At 40.6% G+C, this 19,527-nt stretch overlaps 2 protein-coding genes across 3 annotated transcripts in view; both read right to left on the minus strand.

Moving 5' to 3' along the window:
- Positions 1 to 260: 260 nt before the first annotated feature.
- On the minus strand, positions 261 to 9,941 carry mlf1 (myeloid leukemia factor 1). Of its 2 annotated transcripts, XM_006795429.3 has the most exons (8): positions 9,707 to 9,940; positions 8,778 to 8,940; positions 4,681 to 4,725; positions 3,987 to 4,070; positions 3,540 to 3,662; positions 3,178 to 3,337; positions 1,284 to 1,422; positions 261 to 1,158 (listed from the first exon to the last, which is right to left on the minus strand). In XM_006795429.3, the coding sequence occupies exons 1-8, from the start codon at positions 9,751 to 9,753 to the stop codon at positions 1,116 to 1,118; spliced, it is 804 nt and encodes a 267-aa protein (XP_006795492.1). In that variant the 5' UTR covers positions 9,754 to 9,940; the 3' UTR covers positions 261 to 1,115. The 2 variants fall into 2 exon arrangements, with proteins under 2 accessions (XP_006795492.1, XP_006795493.1); XM_006795430.3 differs by lacking the exon at positions 4,681 to 4,725 and having other exon boundaries at positions 9,707 to 9,941.
- Positions 9,942 to 11,244: 1,303 nt separating this feature from the next.
- Positions 11,245 to 19,527, minus strand: part of rsrc1 (arginine/serine-rich coiled-coil 1) — a 119,336-nt gene continuing 111,053 nt past the window's right edge. The window contains exons 8-10 of the mRNA XM_006795428.3: positions 16,791 to 16,897; positions 14,632 to 14,739; positions 11,245 to 11,564 (exon numbers count right to left, since the gene is read on the minus strand). Of these exons, the coding sequence (XP_006795491.2) occupies positions 11,472 to 11,564; positions 14,632 to 14,739; positions 16,791 to 16,897 (308 nt within the window). The 3' untranslated portion in view covers positions 11,245 to 11,471. The remainder of the gene's footprint in view (positions 11,565 to 14,631; positions 14,740 to 16,790; positions 16,898 to 19,527) is intronic.

The raw sequence follows: 19,527 nt of genomic DNA on the forward strand, positions 1-19,527 counted from the left end.
GCTTCTTCCAATTGTATCTGAAGCTCTGGGATGTATGCAGTCTGATATAGAAGCATGTGAGAGGCACGCTTGCAGCTGTGTAACATCTCAGACCAATCTGAGCTACTGACAAGTGCTTAGATCCAAAAATACCACCCCCGGTCCCTCCTAGAGACAAGGGCTTCATTACGACACTGGCTTATGCTATGTTATTCAGTATTCAGACTGACTTCCAAATATTCAGGATAATCTTTGTATATAGTTAAAAAAACCCCAACAGATTAGTCTTATCACTTTTATTTTCAGTTGATACATTTTCTTCACTGTTAAAGCTCGTAAAAATACACAAATCACTGAGAAAAATTCACACGTCGACAGTTTGTGCAATGCAGAACGGAGTTCATCAGATGAAAAGCGAGACAACACCAAATTAACAATATAAAAAGAGAAGGGAAATAGTTCTTTTTACATAGATTACAGCAGATAAAGTACATATCTGTCGCATCAGGTACAAGACAACATAATCTCAGACAAAACAGGTATGACCTAAGTGCATTAGCGCATTCCACACAGCTCAGTAATTCACTATGTTCTCTCCGGTCTGGCTGCATGACAATATTAAAAAAGACAATACGAGAAACTGATGAAATCAACTGCGTATTGAATGTTTTACCCCAATATGATGACATCACTACATCTTCAAGGAAAAAAAATATAATGAAACCAAGCATATTCAAAGTGCACTATAACTGCTTTTGCAATTTCAATGCATTACATTTCTATATCATTAATGCCCCAGAGATATAAACATTTTCTAGTTTTTAATAATTCTTTTGTCTCGTGTAGCGCCAAACGCCTTACCATTTATGTGTAGCAAATAGTGCACAGATTCAAACTAAGTGCTGAAAAATGTTTAGCATTCTCATAGTTGTGCAGCATGTTTCAGAAAATGTGCAGCAGTAGTGTGAAACGTAAGTAACTGAGCCAAAATATTGAAAAACCAGACACAGCTTGACCTTTTAAAATCCAGGTCAGTGGTCTGACTGTGTTTATGGGTAAGAAGGGCACCAGTTTGTACTGTATGCTGTTTAAAAACAAACAACTTTATTGCACACTGCTTCGTCGTCCCTGAGCTCTCACTTTTTCTGTTTTCCTTTAGCCTTGCTCCTTGGTTGGTCTCTGCAGGAAACACCAAAACAAAGACAAAAATTAAATACGTATCTTCCATATGTTTGTCATTTGATGCTGATCTGGAGTTTCTCAACTGTCTGCAGCACTACATAATAACCCAATAATAATCCAACCTGTGGGCCTGCTCAGGACCGGTGAGGGCTGCCTGGTGAACAACACGGGGTTGTGGTTCGTTCAAGCGAGACATGGGCCCAGTTTGCTGAAACTTGGACACTTCCTGCTGCCACTCATCATCAAAAGACTGTGCTTCAGCTGAGGGTGAGCAATTATTATTGTGTTAGGCAGACTCAGGGCCTAGAAAGACCTAAACAATGGCATTTCATAGTATAACAATTTTATCTGAATTTTTTTTAAACATAAAGTTTTCATGGAACTTGTTGGTAACGCTTTATAATACCGCCCGCTACTAAGGACAGATTGAATTAAAAATGTAAAGACAAGCTGGTCATCTCCTGGACTTCTGTGCCCTCAAATTTGGCGTTGTAAAAGCCTTTTACATTTCTTCACCCGAAACGTTCTGATCACTTTAAACAACTGCTGTGTAGAATTCAGTCACATCTAGTAAAGCTACAGGCTGAGACCAATCAAGTGTACCTCCTTCGCTGTTTTTAATCATTTAGATGAGACTATAGGGTGATGTGCGCAGGATGTACACTGCCTCTCACCCTATGACAGCTCGGGAAAAACTCTGACCTTGAACTGGAATACCAGAAGAAAATTGATGGATGGACTGAAGGATGGGTCTATGGTATAGGTCAGATTTTGTGTCAACATTAAAATGTAAAAGTCCCTACAAAAAGTGTTTGATTTATCTGTACATCTACCAAGTAAACACAAAGAGCTCTTCTGTTATTACGTAGCATTATGAACACTGCATTCCAGTTTAGCTGATACATAATCATTCCTACACACCTGCCCTTTAAGACTTTACACGACTCAGCTGGCATGTTATTTATTAAAATAAAAAAAAATTAAAAAATGAGAAAAAAACAAAAAACTAAGGACATAATTAAATACCCTGTAATTAAATGGAATTTCAGTGTATGCTATATGGAATTACAATGTATTTTATTTACCTACAGATACTTCAAGGTAGATACACAATAAATGGTAAATGGCCTGTATTTGTATAGCGCTTTACTAGTCCCTAAGGACCCCAGAGCGCTTTACATATCCAGTCATCCACCCATTCACACACACATTCACACACTGGTGATGGCAAGCTACATTGTAGCCACAGCCACCCTGAGGCGCACTGACAGAGGCGAGGCTGCCGGATACTGGCGCCACCGGGCCCTCTGACCACCACCAGTAGGCAACGGCTGAAGTGTCTTGCCCAAGGACACAACGATCGAGACTGTCGGAGCTCGAACCGGCAGCCTTCTGATTACAAGGCGAACTCCCAACTCTTGAGCCACGAATAACAACAAGTCAGATTTTTTTTTAAAGAAAACAAAGAAATAATTACATTGTAAGTAATTTTAAGTAACGTATAAGTAATGTCATAAAAGATGTAAGGGGCCAAGATGAATCCACTCTATTACAAATTTGTAACGTTGTTTGTTGTTCCAAAAAATTATGATAAAATTACATACAAAATTGCTTACACTGTACTAAAATTACTTGAAGTATATTTTATGTCTCATTTCCTGTAAAATAACTGACGTTGTCACTTAAAAATACTTATGCATTAAGCAAAATTACTTACATTTACTTAGTGCATAGTTTTTTCTTTGTTTCTTGAAAAAATCTGACTTGTTGCCGCCTTACTGTAGTGTACCTACTTTTAACTTTTTGTATAAGTAAAATGACATTGTAATTTCAAATAAAATACACGGAAATTCCATTAAATTACAGGGGAATTACGCCCTTAGTCGTGGGTCGTATTATAAAGTGTTACCAACTTATCCAAACACACCATAAAACTATGGTGGCACGCTTAAAAAAATTGAGGGAGAATACATTTTTGCAGCCTTTACATACAGAAATAGTAAAGTTAGAACATACATTCATCCATATTTTGAAAGTCCTGGTTGAACTCCTTCTCTCCTGTTTTCTTGTTGTATTTCTTCTCAACAACATGCCCCCTGTCCTGGATGTGGTGTCCGATTTCCATCTTCTCGAGACCACTCTCAGAGTCTCTGATTGCTTGCCGGGTCTCCTTGATCTGGGGCGTGTTGAAAATAAGCACATATCATTAAAGTCATGTGAGATAGGAGTTACAAGGAAAGCTGCAATAATACCAATAAAACAAGCTCATATTGAGAGTATATGACAGTCAAAGTGTAGACGTTTTTCATGTTGGAGTGGAAACATGCATTTAGTTTTGATATAATATAGTATAGTAATACATCCACAGGGTTACTTACCCCTCCTGGGGCACAGCGTGTTGACGAGGTTGCTTGGTAGACCTTGGGAGGCTCATTTCCAACCTTTGAATATGTCATTACTGATGAGGAGCGAAATGAGTGGGTGGTTGAATCTGCGGACTCCTGAAACACACAGAAACAAATACTGTCAAGCAATCGCCTTTTGTATAACATAATTTTCAATATCAATTCAGTTTTAGTTAAATCGTTCCAAATCACAACAATAGTTGCCTCAAGGCACTTTATATTGTAAGTTAATAGAGAGAAAACACCAACAATCGGACAACCCACTATTAGCAACCACTTGTGGGAAGACAGTGGGAAGGAAAAACTCCTTTTAACAGGAAGAAACTGCGAAGAAAAACAGGCTCAGGGAGGCGACTGTTTCAGACTGAGGGCAGGTGAGTCTGAGAAAGCCAAGAAGGAAGAGGCTGAACGTAAACTCACAAGGTTTCTGTGCATTCCCTCCATCCTACTTCTCATGCTGGCCATCATGTTGTCAAACACACCGAAAGGGTTTCTCATCAAGTCCTGCGCAGACACAATGGGAAAATAATAACAGTCAAGTTTAAAAATAGACTCTGCCTTCATGTATTCTGAGTATTGTTACAAGTAATGTATGTGTTTGGGTGTAATCTAGCACCACAATAATATTTATGTTACTAATCATCTCCCAAACACCATTTCATGATTAACTTTGACTTTAAAGTGTTAAAGCCTTGAAAGAGTAATGTGATAGTATACATTTGGAGTTCAATTCAGTTTTACTTCTTGCTTAATATTTTAACGTAACCAACCTACAACATTAGGGAAAAACCCCAAACAATATGTTATGAGGAAATACTCAGGGTTTAGGGGACTGTGAGGAACCATCCATTACAACTGGTTACAGGGTAAGGGAAAACAGAAGAGAAAAAAGGAGAGCATAGAGAGACACAGACAAGACATTTTTGCAGAGAGTTGGCAGAAGTTAATAGCATGGAGTAGTGGCATATAAATGGATCAGAAGAAATGGTCGATGAGTGCGGGTTCCTGGACAAACAGTAGTGGACAGAACTAGTTACAGATTTAGGAGCACACACATAGCCTATATAAGAGAAAGTCACATGAGTTTTAATGAACAATAGAGAACTCTACTGACCGTACTGTCAACCCCACCAAACGGCAACAACGACCGGCTCATATCCTGAGGAGTCAAACAACACCAGTTTAGCAACACAACTTCACACACAATATTTGAATAATTTGGAACAGTACTAGTAAAAATGTCTGCATTATACACTTGTGATCATAAGTTCACATGTACTTGCCCTCATCAAGTTGAAAGACATTGTAGAACCTTTAGCACTACTCATTAAATGATTTACGTTGGTGTATGTATTTATATGCTTCCTTTTGACTTAATGTGGGTTAGAGAAAATCTGTATGCTGTACAATCATTTTACCCTGGGAAAAAAAACAGTTCAAACAAATCATTAAAAGCCTCAAATTAGCATGACATTGATGCCCATGATGAGTGTGTGTAAACTTTGGACAACAACTGTACATACATGTTCTAGCTCTGTGATATGTTGCTACATACAAAAACTGTAGACTTTCTATGCGTTTGCTGTGGTTATTGCCAGTAGCTGTTAGATTTTCGTACATCAGTATGTAAGCCCTTGACACGGTCACACACAGCTCCCCACATAGCTCAAAGCACAGGCGTTCAAGGCCTTGAATCTTCTGGAAGTGTAAGGAGTGAGAAACCAGGAGGGGCCAGCCTGCAGGCTTCATTCAGAGTCTGTGTTCCCTCGGCCAAAATCACAGGTGTTTGTGACCCTTTGACCCTGGATAAACATCTCAACTGCCATCGTGATGTGTGCCAATGGATTTTCAGTGAGTGTGATGCACAGTGGTATTGTGCGTGATCAGTGGGGTGTTGAGTGACTTTTGTTCCAAGTGTAATTGGGTCGCATTGCCAGAGATTAGTGTGGCTTGAACACTGAAACTGAGCTTCATTCTAGGAAGGCTTCAGTGGGCAGGGTGGACCACTGAGGACAGGAATCTCACAGCGGTCCCAGAGTCCAAGGCTGCTCTCTCAGCTCTTTTCAAAGGTCAAGCTGATGTAAAATGCTCCTGACCCGTATCTATGAGGCCCCCACAGCCATTTTTATCCCACATTGGCATCTGTGAACTAATAAATGCCAGTTACATATCTGCCAGCATTATATTTAGACCAGGGTTGAGCAGAGGAGAGACTGAGGGTGAAAAATAATGTGGTCTACATGTTACACATTATTTTTGGCTGGTGGATAGCTGAAAATTGATCTTTTCTGTCTGTCAGTTTGATATTAAACCTACAACTTTGCATCCCGAGGCAGGCTGCAGGAACCAAAGAAGTGATAAATCACCAGAAAGTTTTCTGTTAAATTTGTTCTCTCAGAGCTAAAGGACTACAGAGAAGGTAAAGAGGCACTGAGTCAGGTGACTAACATTAATAGGCGAATAAAGTCAACTTTCTACATTTTTATAGATTTTTTATTCAGTGTAAACAGAATATTAATCAGCAACAAAAAAAAGAGCTCACACCAGCTCTTTCACTGGTAGTTACCAAATCTCTTTGTAACCCTAACTAAACAGAACCAACTGTAGAATTACAGTGAGGCTTGATTGTCAGTGATACTTTTGTAAACAAATGCCTTTATGAAGACATGGTTTGAAATGTAATATAAACCCGGTGGTTGATATTGGCAAGCGACAGAGAAATGTGAGTACTCAAAGCAGCCATGGAAGGTAAGGCAGGACTTACTGTCCTGCTGAGAATCTAATGCTTGGTAAGCGAATACAAGAAGTACAAGCCTTCCAGCATTTATGCTGTCAGTGTGTGTGTGCCATTGCATCCATGTCACTCTGTAAGCTGCGACTGCGCGTAATTATGCTTGTGAAGATGTTTTATTGATGTATTTTTGCGTGCACATTTGTGCCTGTGATATTGGAGAACAGTTAGAGGGAGCGAGTGAGCTGTCTGTCGTGCAGCCGCTAATTGCGGCACCATTGCCAAGGCACATTCTGCCAAACAGATGGATGAAAAGAGCAACAATGAATAAGCCGAGTGTCCGTGACATCTGTACATACAAGCCACTGCAAAGACAATAACACAGCTGCACAGCTTCAGACCACTCTTGGGCGGCATTTCTCCTTATCTTCAGATGAATGAGGCAAAGCAGAGACTTAATTTCATATGTCTTACCACACAGTAGGTCTTCTGATTGTTGTTTTAACAAAACAGTGTAAGAGAACGCTAACACAACAGGTTTCTGTAAACCAGATTTGCTGTTAAAGGAAACAACAGAGCAGCACAACAGCTTTCAGTGTAGCCCCTTTCTTGTCCTTGACTTGAAGGAGGAAGTGTCTGTTCTGTTATGTGTAGACTATAACAGGCTGAATGAAGATCCACCGTTCGATGTTTATTCAGTGCCCCAGGCTGATGAGCTCCTGGACCAGTTAGGGTTTTCAAAACCCTGTGTTTGGAACACTGTCAGATTTGACATCTCAGCAGAGTACAAGCTGAAAGACGCTTCTTTAGTCTGTCAGTTTGTGGTATTTCCTTCTAACTTTTCTGGGTCTCCGTGATGTGTTGTATCCACATGCAGCATACACTGCACATATCTGGATGATGGTAGGATTCCAAGCAAATGCTGGGAGAAACATGACATGGTGCATGATGGGCTCAAAACCAGCGTGTGAGGTAGGGCACAGCGAGATGCAATTACTTGACCAAAGAAGAAATCTTCTAGAAACTATAAGCCAGTCTTACCACTTGGCTGTCATCTTGTGGTCGATTATTAGGAGGCATTATCCAAAGTTAAAGTTAACTCCAGTAGTCACTGGGACATAAAAAAAAGAAAAAGGTTTTTAAAAGATTTGTTTCTGGATGCTATACTTATATTCTCCCACAGACCTAAATTCAAGAAGCTTGAAGGGCCATGTTTGTGTTCCTGGGATTTGTAAGTTATGAGTGGGTGTTTTTTCCCTGAACTGCACAGCTCTAACAAGGCCCCTGACCAACCTAACTAAGATTGACTCAGATCTGGTGAAGCAGACACTCTGTAGAGAACCACACCTCCGCTCACCTTACCTCTCTCCTATTTATTCTGCAGGCTGAAGCTTTAAACAAGGGGGTGAAGCAGTGCAGAGCAATCTGTCAGTCCTACTTTCTAGGATTTGCCTTGTGTCCATGACCCCCTGCAGTGCCTCCACTGCTTGAAGGAAACCTAGATCACCTGGTGGTTCTGTCTTTTCAGTATTTTAAGCTCAAGGTGGTCTATAGGCTGTGCGTGCAGATAGTTGTTGCAGACTTCCTCTCCTACTCTCATTAGACAAGTAGTCAGAGCTTCCCTCTCAGCTGGCATTAGCTAGTTAAAGGTATGGTGCTAATAAAGAGAAAGCAGACAGCTGGCGATTGAGGGCAGGCTTCTGATGTAAGTCATTATCAAGGATATAAATACAGGCTCTCATGAGGTAGTGGGATTAAAGCAGGTGACGGGAACTAAGTTTGACTAAAAGCAGGCAGTGGAGGGGCAATTTGGAAAAGGTTAACGGGTGCAGTAGCAGGTCTAAACTAACCCCTGGCCTATCTACTCATTATTTCATTACATCAAGGACAGTTAACATCAAAAAGTTCCGGACATCTGGTCAATGAATACTGTCTAACCATCATATCTTGAGGAAATATGTTGCAAGGCCATGGCCTTAAGCTCAGGGTATAAGACAAACTGCATGAAATAAACGATTATTGGGATAGCATTGCATTTAATGATGACAGACCAGCTAAAGTAATATCTAAATAAACACTTATCTTCAGCAGAGAAAAGCAGGATTCTTTGGGGTCATATGCCTTGGAGTTTTCAAGCTTTAAGACTGTGCATGTTTTTGCAAGAAAGCAGTGTGTCAGTGGAACAATGCACTATAAATAGGGCTCTTCAGGGCTAGATATAACTGTCCAGAGAGGCCAAGGGGGTTGCCCTTTCACAAAACCAAAGACTCACATGGTCCCATACCTCAGTGAGAGGTGCCAGTGGCAGGCTTCCAGTATAGCCTTAGTAAACTCAAAATACCAGCCATCTGTGGTTATAAACTCACAGATCATAAGTGTTACACTTAAGCAGAGGCTTCATTCATTTCCCTTGTAGAGCGAAACTGGTGGTGTCTATTACATGTTAGCTGAGTTTACAAGTTGACGAAACACTTTCTCACCCTGTGTTCGTTTCTCAGTGGATGGGATGAACTAGGATGTTCTATCATCTCGTGGCCACGGTTTCTCCCATCCATTAGACTTGGCATAAGGGCCCCACCGAAAGGCTCGGAGAAGCTACGCATCATCTGCCGCATATGCTCCCTATGTGCACGGAAAGGATCCCTGTGGGAAAGGAAGAAGTAGTAGAGACAAAGTGCATCTCAATAATAATATATAAGGAAAAGAAAAAACAGAAATAAAAAAAGATTTATGTTTACATGTCAGAATGACTTACATCTTTTAGTTACATGAGCTTGAAACACATTATAGACAAAGTCTTTACTGAAGACAACACACTGAAATATGAAGGACTCCTAATATAATTTTAGCCACCTTTAACACTTGCCTTAGAAGTCGGGTCAAGTGTGGCTGCCCTAACTAAGTGATAGCACAGTGCCAGTGTAGACACTATACTACACTTTCTGCAAACTGCACTGGCTCTTCCTTATAATGATAGAAAGCTGCATCAAAAACAAATATGGACACAAAGTAACGCCCTTGTATTTATTTTTAACAAGTAAAGGGGTTTACATTAAAACCAACTATAACAACTTAAACTTATTAAAAACTGTATCATATCACAGTTACTGTGCTCGGTGCAAAATGGCAGTAACACGACTAAGTCAAGGAAAACTATCAGGCTTTTATTGTCTTGTATATTGCACATCTAATTAACCGAACAACAGATAACACAGTCAATTTAGTTAGGTCTAATGTGCCAATGACAGATTTTAATAAAAACAATATGCCCACTGCTCTTCATCCGCGTGATAAATTGACAAATACATACACGAATGAAGACTTAGCAAGACTTCCAAACTGAAAACCCAACAGATTTGAACAGTGACAGCTCTTCAGAAACATTTAACACACTGGTTCAGTTACTCACGAGACGAACGGATCTTCATCAAACTCCCTGAGACTGCTGTTGAACATTTTCAGGTGTTTTCGAAGCGGTAAAGTTTTTCTAGAAAAAATCCGCCACAGGTGTCCGGAGCCCGCCGCTCAGCCTCGGTATCGTTACTATAGAGGCGATGACAGGCAACCTGATGTTAAAAACAAAGTCGCGCTGACGGCAGACCACGTGGTACGAATCCGTCCCTCGAATTGGCGGGTTCATCATGGGGGTCCGCGCGCTGTCTGTTGTGGCTGGTTGCTATGGCAACGCAACTCTCGAAATTTCTTGGAAAACTGAAGTTTCTTATCCCAATGTACGTTGCTGCAAAAAGTTGAAGTGTCTTTATCAGACTTATTCACACAAGGAGCTGTTACATTCATACAGTAAGCTATGCCACTAAATAACAAAAAAAGTAGACATATAGGTGTCATGAGGGAACTCTATGGAGCATCTGCTGGAGTGATTCTTGGAAGACATTTGTAAGAGTGGCTCTGTTTAAACAGTAACCCTATCCCAGAACATGCCAGGAGGCCATGCACACAAGTAAAAGTTGTACTTAACCCCATGCAAGCGCCCACACAGGCAAGCTTAATTTTGTCGCTTAGATAATCACACATTCTTATTTATTATTTCATCGCAACACTCACTATTTGGAGAGTACTTGAGTGACACAGTGGATCCTAGAAGCAATATAGATTACCATCTGGCAGTTCCACAAATAGACCTGAGTGTAGACTCAGCCCTGACTTGGATCCAATCTTGCTGAAACATGGATACAGCACTAAAAACAAACACAAACATAAATAACTAAGAAGCACACATCTGATATATATATATATGTGTGTGTGTGTTATCTATATATATATTTAGGCCCTAGGCAGATGAGAAGTCATCTGTTTCATTCTTATGCAACCCTCCATGGTGTAATTTGGAGCCTTACAAATAAAATGCAAAATGTCACAAGTTTGTGTTGTTTCTTTCATGTCACGTCCAATTCTACTTCATTCACACAAAAGCACAAGACAGCTTTCATTCGCACAAACACACAGAGCACTGTGTAGCTCACCCCTCACTTCTTTTTATTTTACTTCCAAGGCTCCAGGCTTCCTTGGATTTTTTTTAAGTGGTCTTGATCAGTAGTTCTCTGTGCTTTCAGATGCTCTCTCAAAGTTTTCCTTTGGGTGTTAGTTGCTTTTTCCACTTACTTTCAGTCAGGTACCTAACTCAAGGGATGAACCAGTGTTGGGTCCAGTGGTACACATAAATGACTCAGCAAAGACAGTAAGTACCTACAGCCATCTGCAAAACATGGTGGTGCTGTCATTGTGTGGTGCTGTCAATGTGTGGTGCTGCATTTCGGCCGGTGGTGTTGGAGATATTGCAAAAAGTTCTCTCCAGAGCCTGGGACTCAATCAAGGTAGTTAGAGCTTGGACCTTAACTGACAGCAAGATTTCCCTTCATTAAATATGAAATGTGTAAAAACAAAAGAAAAACGCTGATCTTAACAAAAACACACACAAACAGCACACATTGAAACCAAAAAATGTTTATTTGTACAAAGTCTCACTAGTCTGTATAATTACTAAGAGAAATTAGAGGAAGGGGGATAAAAACATATTGTGATGTCCTGAAACATGAGAAAATATGACAGGTGCTAAAAGAAAATAACACCAAACATGACTACATGAATGAGGTTCAAACGCAGACTGAAACTGTCCTGGGAACAGGAAAGACCTCTCGGGTCACTGATGCTGCTCAGGGCACGGGGCTTCCCATCAGCCTCTCCTGTCGCAGCGAGATCAGCCTTAGCAGCCACAGCTCCTCAGCCTTCTCCTTGTCCAAAAACAACTGCAGACCAACAACGAGAGGATATGTTAGTAAACACAAAGACAAAAGGCACATCTGTACTATGGACTGCTATGAAACCATACAATCGTTTTCTTTGATTTTGTTAGAGTGTACCAAGTCACTATGATTGAGAAGAAATCACAGTAGAATAAAAAAAATTATTTTATCTGATAATAAGAAATTGAAATCCTCAATAACTATGACCAAACAGAAACAGCACAAATCAGTTTGATTTTGATTTCTGTAATGAAAATTCTCACACCTGAGAAATAACAACCACACAATCTTTTCTTTAAAAAATTGATTTGAACAATCCATCAAATACACAGATATTTAAGAGTTAAACCTATATTAAAGCAGCATCTTTAAAAAAAGAAAAGTGATATGGAAGCAATCCCCCTCAATGATCCCATAATCCAGTGCACGAAATATGTGGCAGTGGATTTATTTGAACTGACCCTGACATGCTGTTATTAAAAATAGCTTGTTTTATCTAAGACTACATTGAAAAAGTGAAGCTGTTTGAGAGAACTACCCATGCCTTTATTTTGTCTCGACTTGGTTATTGTACTCTTCTTTATTCAGGTGTCAGTTTGCCGTTGGTTAGCCAAGTACAGCTGGTCCAAAACACTGCAGCACGGTAATTAACTGACTACAAATCTCCTATACTAGCATCCCTACACTGACTGCCAGTCAGTTTTCAAATCAATTTGAAGATTTTATTAGTTGTCTTAAGCCACTGCATGGATTAGAGTCCTAGTACATCTCCGATCTTTTAAGTTGCCTCATTCCTTAAAGATCACTGATGTCTGCGGAGCAAATGCTCCTAGCTGTGCTGAGATCCAGATTAAAGCACAGAGGAGATTGGGCCTGATTCGGCTTTTTTCTGGCAGAAAATATGTCTATGTATCTAGTCTAATATTTAATATCTAATATGTAGAGTCCTACAAAAAAAACAACACATTGCTATGTAGCTAAATATGCTTAATTTAAAAAAAAAAAAAAGGTTATATTTTATGCCAACTGCAACATGCAACATCTAGCCAAAAAAGCTTCCACCTGGATTTAGCTAAGAAAGCAGGAAGGAACTTTAAACACTCTTAAACAACCATGTTGGAAGACACTAGCATACACTGAAAAATCTCTTGATACATGCCAAACTACTAAAATTGTGTTATGACCTTGTTCACTATCTTGTTCAAAGAATAAATGTAGTTATTAAAAAAATCTAATGATCTGAGAAAGCTATGTTTAATGGTGAAAGTAAGCACTTTTCCACAGACGCCATGTGAAGAAAACTCACTAAACAGCTGTGTGGTATTAAAAAAAACCCACGCTTATCAGTGAGGCTAAGACTTTGATTTGGTATGAAGCATAAGATTGGATTCTGCAGCAAAGAAAAAGGTCACATGGTTGGATGAGTCCAGATGTTCCTACTTCCAGATTGGTGGGTGCATGGGGTAAGGAGAGAAATATCATGCCTCATGGCTACTGTACATGCCTGTAGGGGGCAGTGTTATGATCGGGGTTGTTCCAGTTGGTTAGATCTGGATAGAGCAGCATCGCGCATCCAAATAAAATGAGATCAGCTGAAAACCTGAATTTAGTGAAAGACATGTATGAAATAATTTTCACACATGGATTGGCCACCACAGAATCCAGAATCCATTGATCAATCATAACATAGTCACCAGCTCCAGGTGACCCTACATCCTGAATGAAAATAAATCAGAAATAAATCAGTTTCCCTGTAAGTAAGAGAGCACGGCATGGAGTAGTCTGTGCTGCTCGCTAAGACCCATGAGGACAGATTAATGATGCTGAAATACAAGTGAAGTCTTGGGCACCTTACACATCTTATCTTTTCTATCTACTCAGCCCTAAATGCACATAAGAAAAACCTTAAAAAAAACCATGTAACTCTCTTCTTGTCCCATAGGCCTAGGTGGATGTAAAAGCCTGGTGATAGAAAAGACCAACGCATGCGACTTGCATTCACCTCAGTACTTCACCAGCAGTAATGATATTGATTGCAAGTGGGGTATAAAAACTGCTGCTGCAAGTGCCTGATGAATGAAGGCATCTGTTTATTACAAAGTAACATAATGACTGCGAGGCTGTGAAGCAAGGCGCTGAGACACAGGGGGAAAATTGGAAGATCATTTCTATATTCACTGCATGTATTTGTGTGAGGGTGAGAGATAATGTTGACATGCTGACTATGTGTACATACTGTACATCTATGTGGTGATATGTGTCCATTATTATGCAGATTGCAGCGCAAACCCCGGGCATGCCAATCCTTCATTCCTAACCTACGCTGCTTACAGCTGCACTGCATGTTGGCTCCGTGTTAGATTCAGCACCAGTGAGTTCTTGTCTGTCGGCCCTGCGCTGGTGTCACGGTGCTAATGAGGCTGTGTGTGTGGGATGACAGTATCTGAGCTGGGCTAATGGGACTCATCTGTTCTAATTGGAAGTAGAGCTGGAGCTGGAGCAGGGGCTGGGGCCCGCCTGGGGCATATTGCTACCATACATCAGCCTGTCTAAGGGTGTGTATGTGTGCGGATTTGGCTGGGGGGCACTGTGTGTGTATGTAAGATGGTGTGTGTGTGTGTGTGACGGGGGTTATCTGCATACATCAGAACATAACTTAGTTTCCCCAGTGGAGATAGATGACTGGGAAGCCCCAGGGAGCGTTATTGGAGTTTAAAGTTTTCCTTCTCGTTTTTCATCGTTGGTCGGCAGAAGAGGAGGAGGAGGTGATGTAAGGCGGCACTAAACTGCTGTAGCACAGTGTCCTGCTTGCTATATGCAGGAGTGGTGTATCTAGTGTTGATGACAGCAGCAGCATTTTTAACATAAAAACTTTACAAAGTTTGTCCACAAATCGATAAATTCAAGCGACACAAATGACAAGATCAACTTCAGCGATGCCTCAGGATTAGAAACTCCTCACTGGCTCGGAGGCTGTTAAAAAGTTGGCTGTTATGGAGAAGAACGACAGCTTGTGGGTCATACTGTAGCAGAGGAAAACAGCAGAAGGGTTTGCCTGGTGAGAACTTACACTTGGATGAGCAAGCGTGTCAGTGTCGCTGTATACTATTGACGTGGGAAGTGTGACGTCCTGCGAATATGCCCTCTCTGGCTCCTGCTTCACCTCAGGGAGCTCAGTCTGTATTCACAGGAATACACAAAAGCGCACATACACAATTTAAAATGAGCACAGAGACTTGCCTGAGTGTACAAAAAAAAAGTTCAATGAATTACAAAAGGTCCAGAAAGGTCCAGAGGACTAAAACAAAAACTTTCACAACTGCAGTTTCAGGATTCCTACAAACAATGTAAAAACACTATATAGTATAGATTTGAATATACAGAACATGTACAGACTATATATGCACAATTGTGTGATAGAAAACAATCATTAAATGCAATATGTCACTTCTCCAGCAGATGGCAGTGAAACCCTGGCCTAATGCACTATATCTGAGGAAAGCAGAGTACTGATAAGCATCAGCTTGTATCCTGAATGCAATACATTTATCTGTGCATGTAATAAGGCAGTGTGATATCTTATATATTCATCTGAGGATGTCAGCCAGCTTGTGTCTTGTGTGAGGCATCAAATAAGCAGAAAGACAAGTCCACATAGGTCTATTAAGCTCTTTTTGCGCCGGTGATTACTGAAGTTTAAAATCTGGAAATATAAAAATATTAAAACAGCTTTGTGACAGGTGAGCCTGGCCGGTCAAACAGCAACAACACACGCATGTTGTTCATTTTGTTGCAGTTACAGACACGTAACGTACACGTATTAGGACAGAGGCTCTCTACTAGATATTCATCTGTACAGTCAAAGCTAATAAAAGGAAAATGTGACATTTTAAAATGACTTGTTGTTAAGATGACATGTGAAAATGTTTGCGTTGCAAAGTCCATTCATGTTTCAAACACTTCTAATACCAGTCTCAGAGCAAAGGATTACTCAGCTGGAAAGATCCATTTCACAATAATTTGGCAGGATAAACAAATCCAAGCGAGATCTAAAACATGCCGATTAATAAGCACCATGCTGTGCCAAATATCTGATAGTAAAAGCAGTCATTATATTTTCCCGGGAACAATATGCTGAATTCACATTTTTTACTCAATGAAACTTGCTTAAAAGGGGAGAAATATTTCTTATGAGCTACGGGACCAGATGTTTAAGGTTTCACTGGGTTCTCCTCATTAACAGTTAATTATATATCATTAATAAACTCCACTCACAGATACACTACTATAAATACCAAATCCACTTCACAAGAGGGAGCGAAGATATGCCGAAATTCATTTCAATTATGGACAAACATATTTGGAGATTTTGGGACAACATAGTTTAAATGGGTCAATTATCTGTGTATTTTAAAGAACAGTATATATATATATATATATGTATATATATCCAAAATACACATAAATAATATGAATTATTAAGATCTATCAGTAATACTTGACTCAAAATTGCCCCAAAAGAAGAGCTGGTTTAAACTTGAACTAAAATACAACTAAAACCTGAGTGTTCTTAAAAAGGCAACTCATTAAAGAAACATTTTCTTTATCAATTTAAATAAAATAAAATATTGTAGTTCATCTTTTAAAATTGATCCTGGTAAATTTATGTGAAAGGCGCTCAAAACAGAAAGCATACTTTGCATGTGCAACCTGCGCAGCCCGCTGGTGCCAGAGCACGCTGGCTCAGTCCATTTCAAATTGCAACCACACGGGTCTTGACCTTTGTCAGACTCACCAAGCTATGTCACAAAAGTCTGTGCAGGCTTGCTGTCACATGTTGTCGCCTATCTTTTCAAAAGAGCCATGAGCCCCAACAAATCAAATTCCTGCTCCTTTGGAGACACGAACATTTCAATAATGACTTCTGTGTTTTGTCTGCATCTGCACAACCAGAGGGGGGAGAAAGAAACAGAGAGAGGGAGACAGAGGATGGCTGTTGCCTGCTGTGGCTTTTGTGTGGGTGCTGCCGCTTTGGAGGCGGCGGAACAGTGGAGCGTCTGATGAAACCGTCTCAGGTCGGAACAAACGGCGCTGAATGGGAATGTTTGATTTGGTCTGGGCTGTCTCTGGACAGACGGCACAGCATTGCAGAGAGGGAAATTCAATAAGAGATGGAGTGAAAAGCTAGAGACAGTGAGGGGCAGGGAGAGAAAGACAGACAGAACGCACCTTTATTTCATCCCTGGATGATTTGAAAGCCTGAGGAACAAAAGAATCACTCTCGATGGCCTCAATGTCCTTTATCCTTCGCACTTGCTCCTCCAGAGAAGTTCCCTCTGAAACACATGTAACACAGAAGATATATACAAAAGCACGCACACACATGTACACAGACACACGTGTGTGTCAGCCAATCCTTGTCATGTTCTGAAAGGCACCAGATTTCATGTGGATTAGGCTATAGCTCTTTATAATGCCCTTTGACACATACAATATCAAATATCTGATATTCCCCTATTTTAATCCTGGCCTCCATGAAAAAAGGAGCCTTGGCTTAGCCAAGGGCAAAGAGTTCCTACAAAAGCCAGCGGGGAGAAAAAAAAATACTAACAGGATAATAGCCAGACAGTGAATTACACTCAGATAATGCATTCTAAAATAATCAAAAATATGAACACTAACTCATTGCAATGGAATTTCATTATGGAGACTAAATGTGATTAGGTTTCATACAGTTTTCATGCATCAGAAAGTATTTTGCTCGGGCTTGTCCAATCAAACAAAGAGACACAAAGGGTTTCAATAAATTACTCTTGGATATAAACACACCAGGATTCTGCATATCACATAATAAAATCATTTCAAGAATTCGAGAACAGTCTTTGTAGCGTAGGAGGGCAAAAATAGGTGTGCCGGGAAAGTTAGCGACGGGAAAAAAAAGAAGAAGAAGAAGAAAAAAAAAAGAGAGAAAGTCTGAATGCCGCTATTATTCTCTGCCTGTCAATCTTTCTACTGATCAGTCAATATTCATCCCTCTCTCCCCCATCCATCCGTCCTCTCCTGCACTCTCCCATCTCTCTATCTGTCAATCCAGCAGACATCCATGTTTCTCTGCAGCACTGATGTAGGCTGTGTCGTGAAAAGAAGTACACAAATGTGAACACACACACACACACACACACACAGAGAACGGGATACAAGTGCTTCGGCATGCATAGGTGTTCGCAAACTTACATACTTACACTTGTGGCTTGCATAAATCTGTCCATACTACACACTCGCTCACACACACTCTCACTTTGTGCATTTGGAGCTAATAGCGGGAATTAATTCAATCCATTAGCAGCTACAGAAAGGGTGTCACAACAGATATTCATGGCCCTGGTGTTTAATGAATAAATGAATATTTGTTCCAGCTTTCACAGCAAAGCATCACACGCTATCAAACACACACACACACACACACACACAGGCAAACACGCGCGCGCACACACACACACACACACACCCTATTAAAGTTCATAATAGCACTCAAACAAACTCGGTTTTGATTTTAATGCAGTGCAGAATTGGACAAGTGAGTGACAAGTGGAATTAAGCCTTCCTATATGACAGACTATCAGCTTGTCATCCTGTGCGGGAAGATGCGAGTGTAGACGCACTGCACAGCAGCTCCAAAAATAGTCATTACCTTGACTGGGCTGCTAGATGAAGTCTGAACACTGGCCCAATATCCTCTTCAAGACTGTGGCCTGTCCTTCACACCACTATCACACCACAGCTCGCTGCACGAGCATCCGCGCGCTCGCATGAAAACTAATGCCTGTGACTGGCCGACAATTAATTCAGCACATTAATTCGCTTTTTTTTTTAATTACCCCTTCTCTATTGTCCTTTGAGCATGAATGCCCTATATAAACAATCACCACACAAACAGCCACACTGACATGTATCCGCACACATACACACACTCCATATCTGCTAGCATCTCCTTGGCAGGCCCGTCTGTTGCTGGGCTGTCCGTGCGCGCTGCAGGAATCCATTAAGAGCTCAGACTTTTTGACAAACACATTATTGGTAGATAAAATGACTTCCATATGCTGTTTGTCAGATGTCAGCGGGAAAAGATATGTATTTCATGAGAAAATCCAAAATAATGGACTTTGAGTGCGGGCCTAGCAAGCTCAGAGGCAGACAAAAATCAATACTCTAGCTGGGTGAGCGCACTCTGCAGCTCGGAGAGGTCAAAGTTGATATTTAATATTGACACATTATCTGGCAAATTAATTTAACAGGTCGACTCGATTGTCACCGCATTAGGAACGCGTCTCTGTCAGCGATGAGAGGAGGATGAAGTGAAAGCAGATAGAGAGAAAGCAGATGCAGAAAATGAGACGGGAAGGAGAAGGAACAAAAGTAGACACAATTAAATGCGCAGTATGCACTGCTTTAAATTAAGTTATTTCTTTATCTCTTGGTGGCATCTGTCTGGATTCTCAAATGCACTCCAACCATTACTTTGACCGAGGAAATGAAATAAAAATCAGTCAATAAACTTTTCTTATGCATCTGCAGATTTGAATAATGGATAGTGACAAACCAATGTATGTCAGCATGCGTTTGTGTCCTTGCATGATTACATCCACACGAGTGTGTGTGTGTGGGCGCTCTTAGGAGTCAGAAAACTAACTTACCGTCTCATTACTGAAATTAGTTAGATAGACAGCAGTGCTGATGAGTGGCTCAGAATCAATAGGCTATTGTTCGCTCTAAATAGCTGTTTGTCCACTTCATTGATTAAGACCCAAAGACGGGGAGAGAAAATCAAACCAGCAAATGGAAGCAGATTTCCGCTCATCTCCTTCAGCCTTGAAGACGAGAGCGCTAAGCAGCAGTTGCGCTTCACTGCCAGAAGAGGGGACTCTTCAACAACACATGCCCACATGAGAGTCGAAGCCCTGGGCTA

This window comes from Neolamprologus brichardi, chromosome 14, assembly GCF_056152115.1.
Source record: "Neolamprologus brichardi isolate AB-2024 chromosome 14, ASM5615211v1, whole genome shotgun sequence".
In the NCBI taxonomy this organism is placed as follows: Eukaryota; Metazoa; Chordata; class Actinopteri; order Cichliformes; family Cichlidae; genus Neolamprologus; species Neolamprologus brichardi.

Excerpts from the sequence above, each read along its gene's own strand:
- mlf1 (XM_006795429.3), bottom strand. The coding sequence starts at position 9,753 with ATGTTCAACAGCAGTCTCAGGGAGTTTGATGAAGATCCGTTCGTCTC. Across the intron at positions 8,941-9,706 it reads GATGAAGATCCGTTCGTCTC|GGATCCTTTCCGTGCACATA; the intron begins GTGAGTAACTGA and ends CCTTTCCCACAG. Across the intron at positions 1,423-3,177 it reads CTTTCAAAATATGGATGAAT|CTGAAGCACAGTCTTTTGAT; the intron begins GTATGTTCTAAC and ends GCTCACCCTCAG.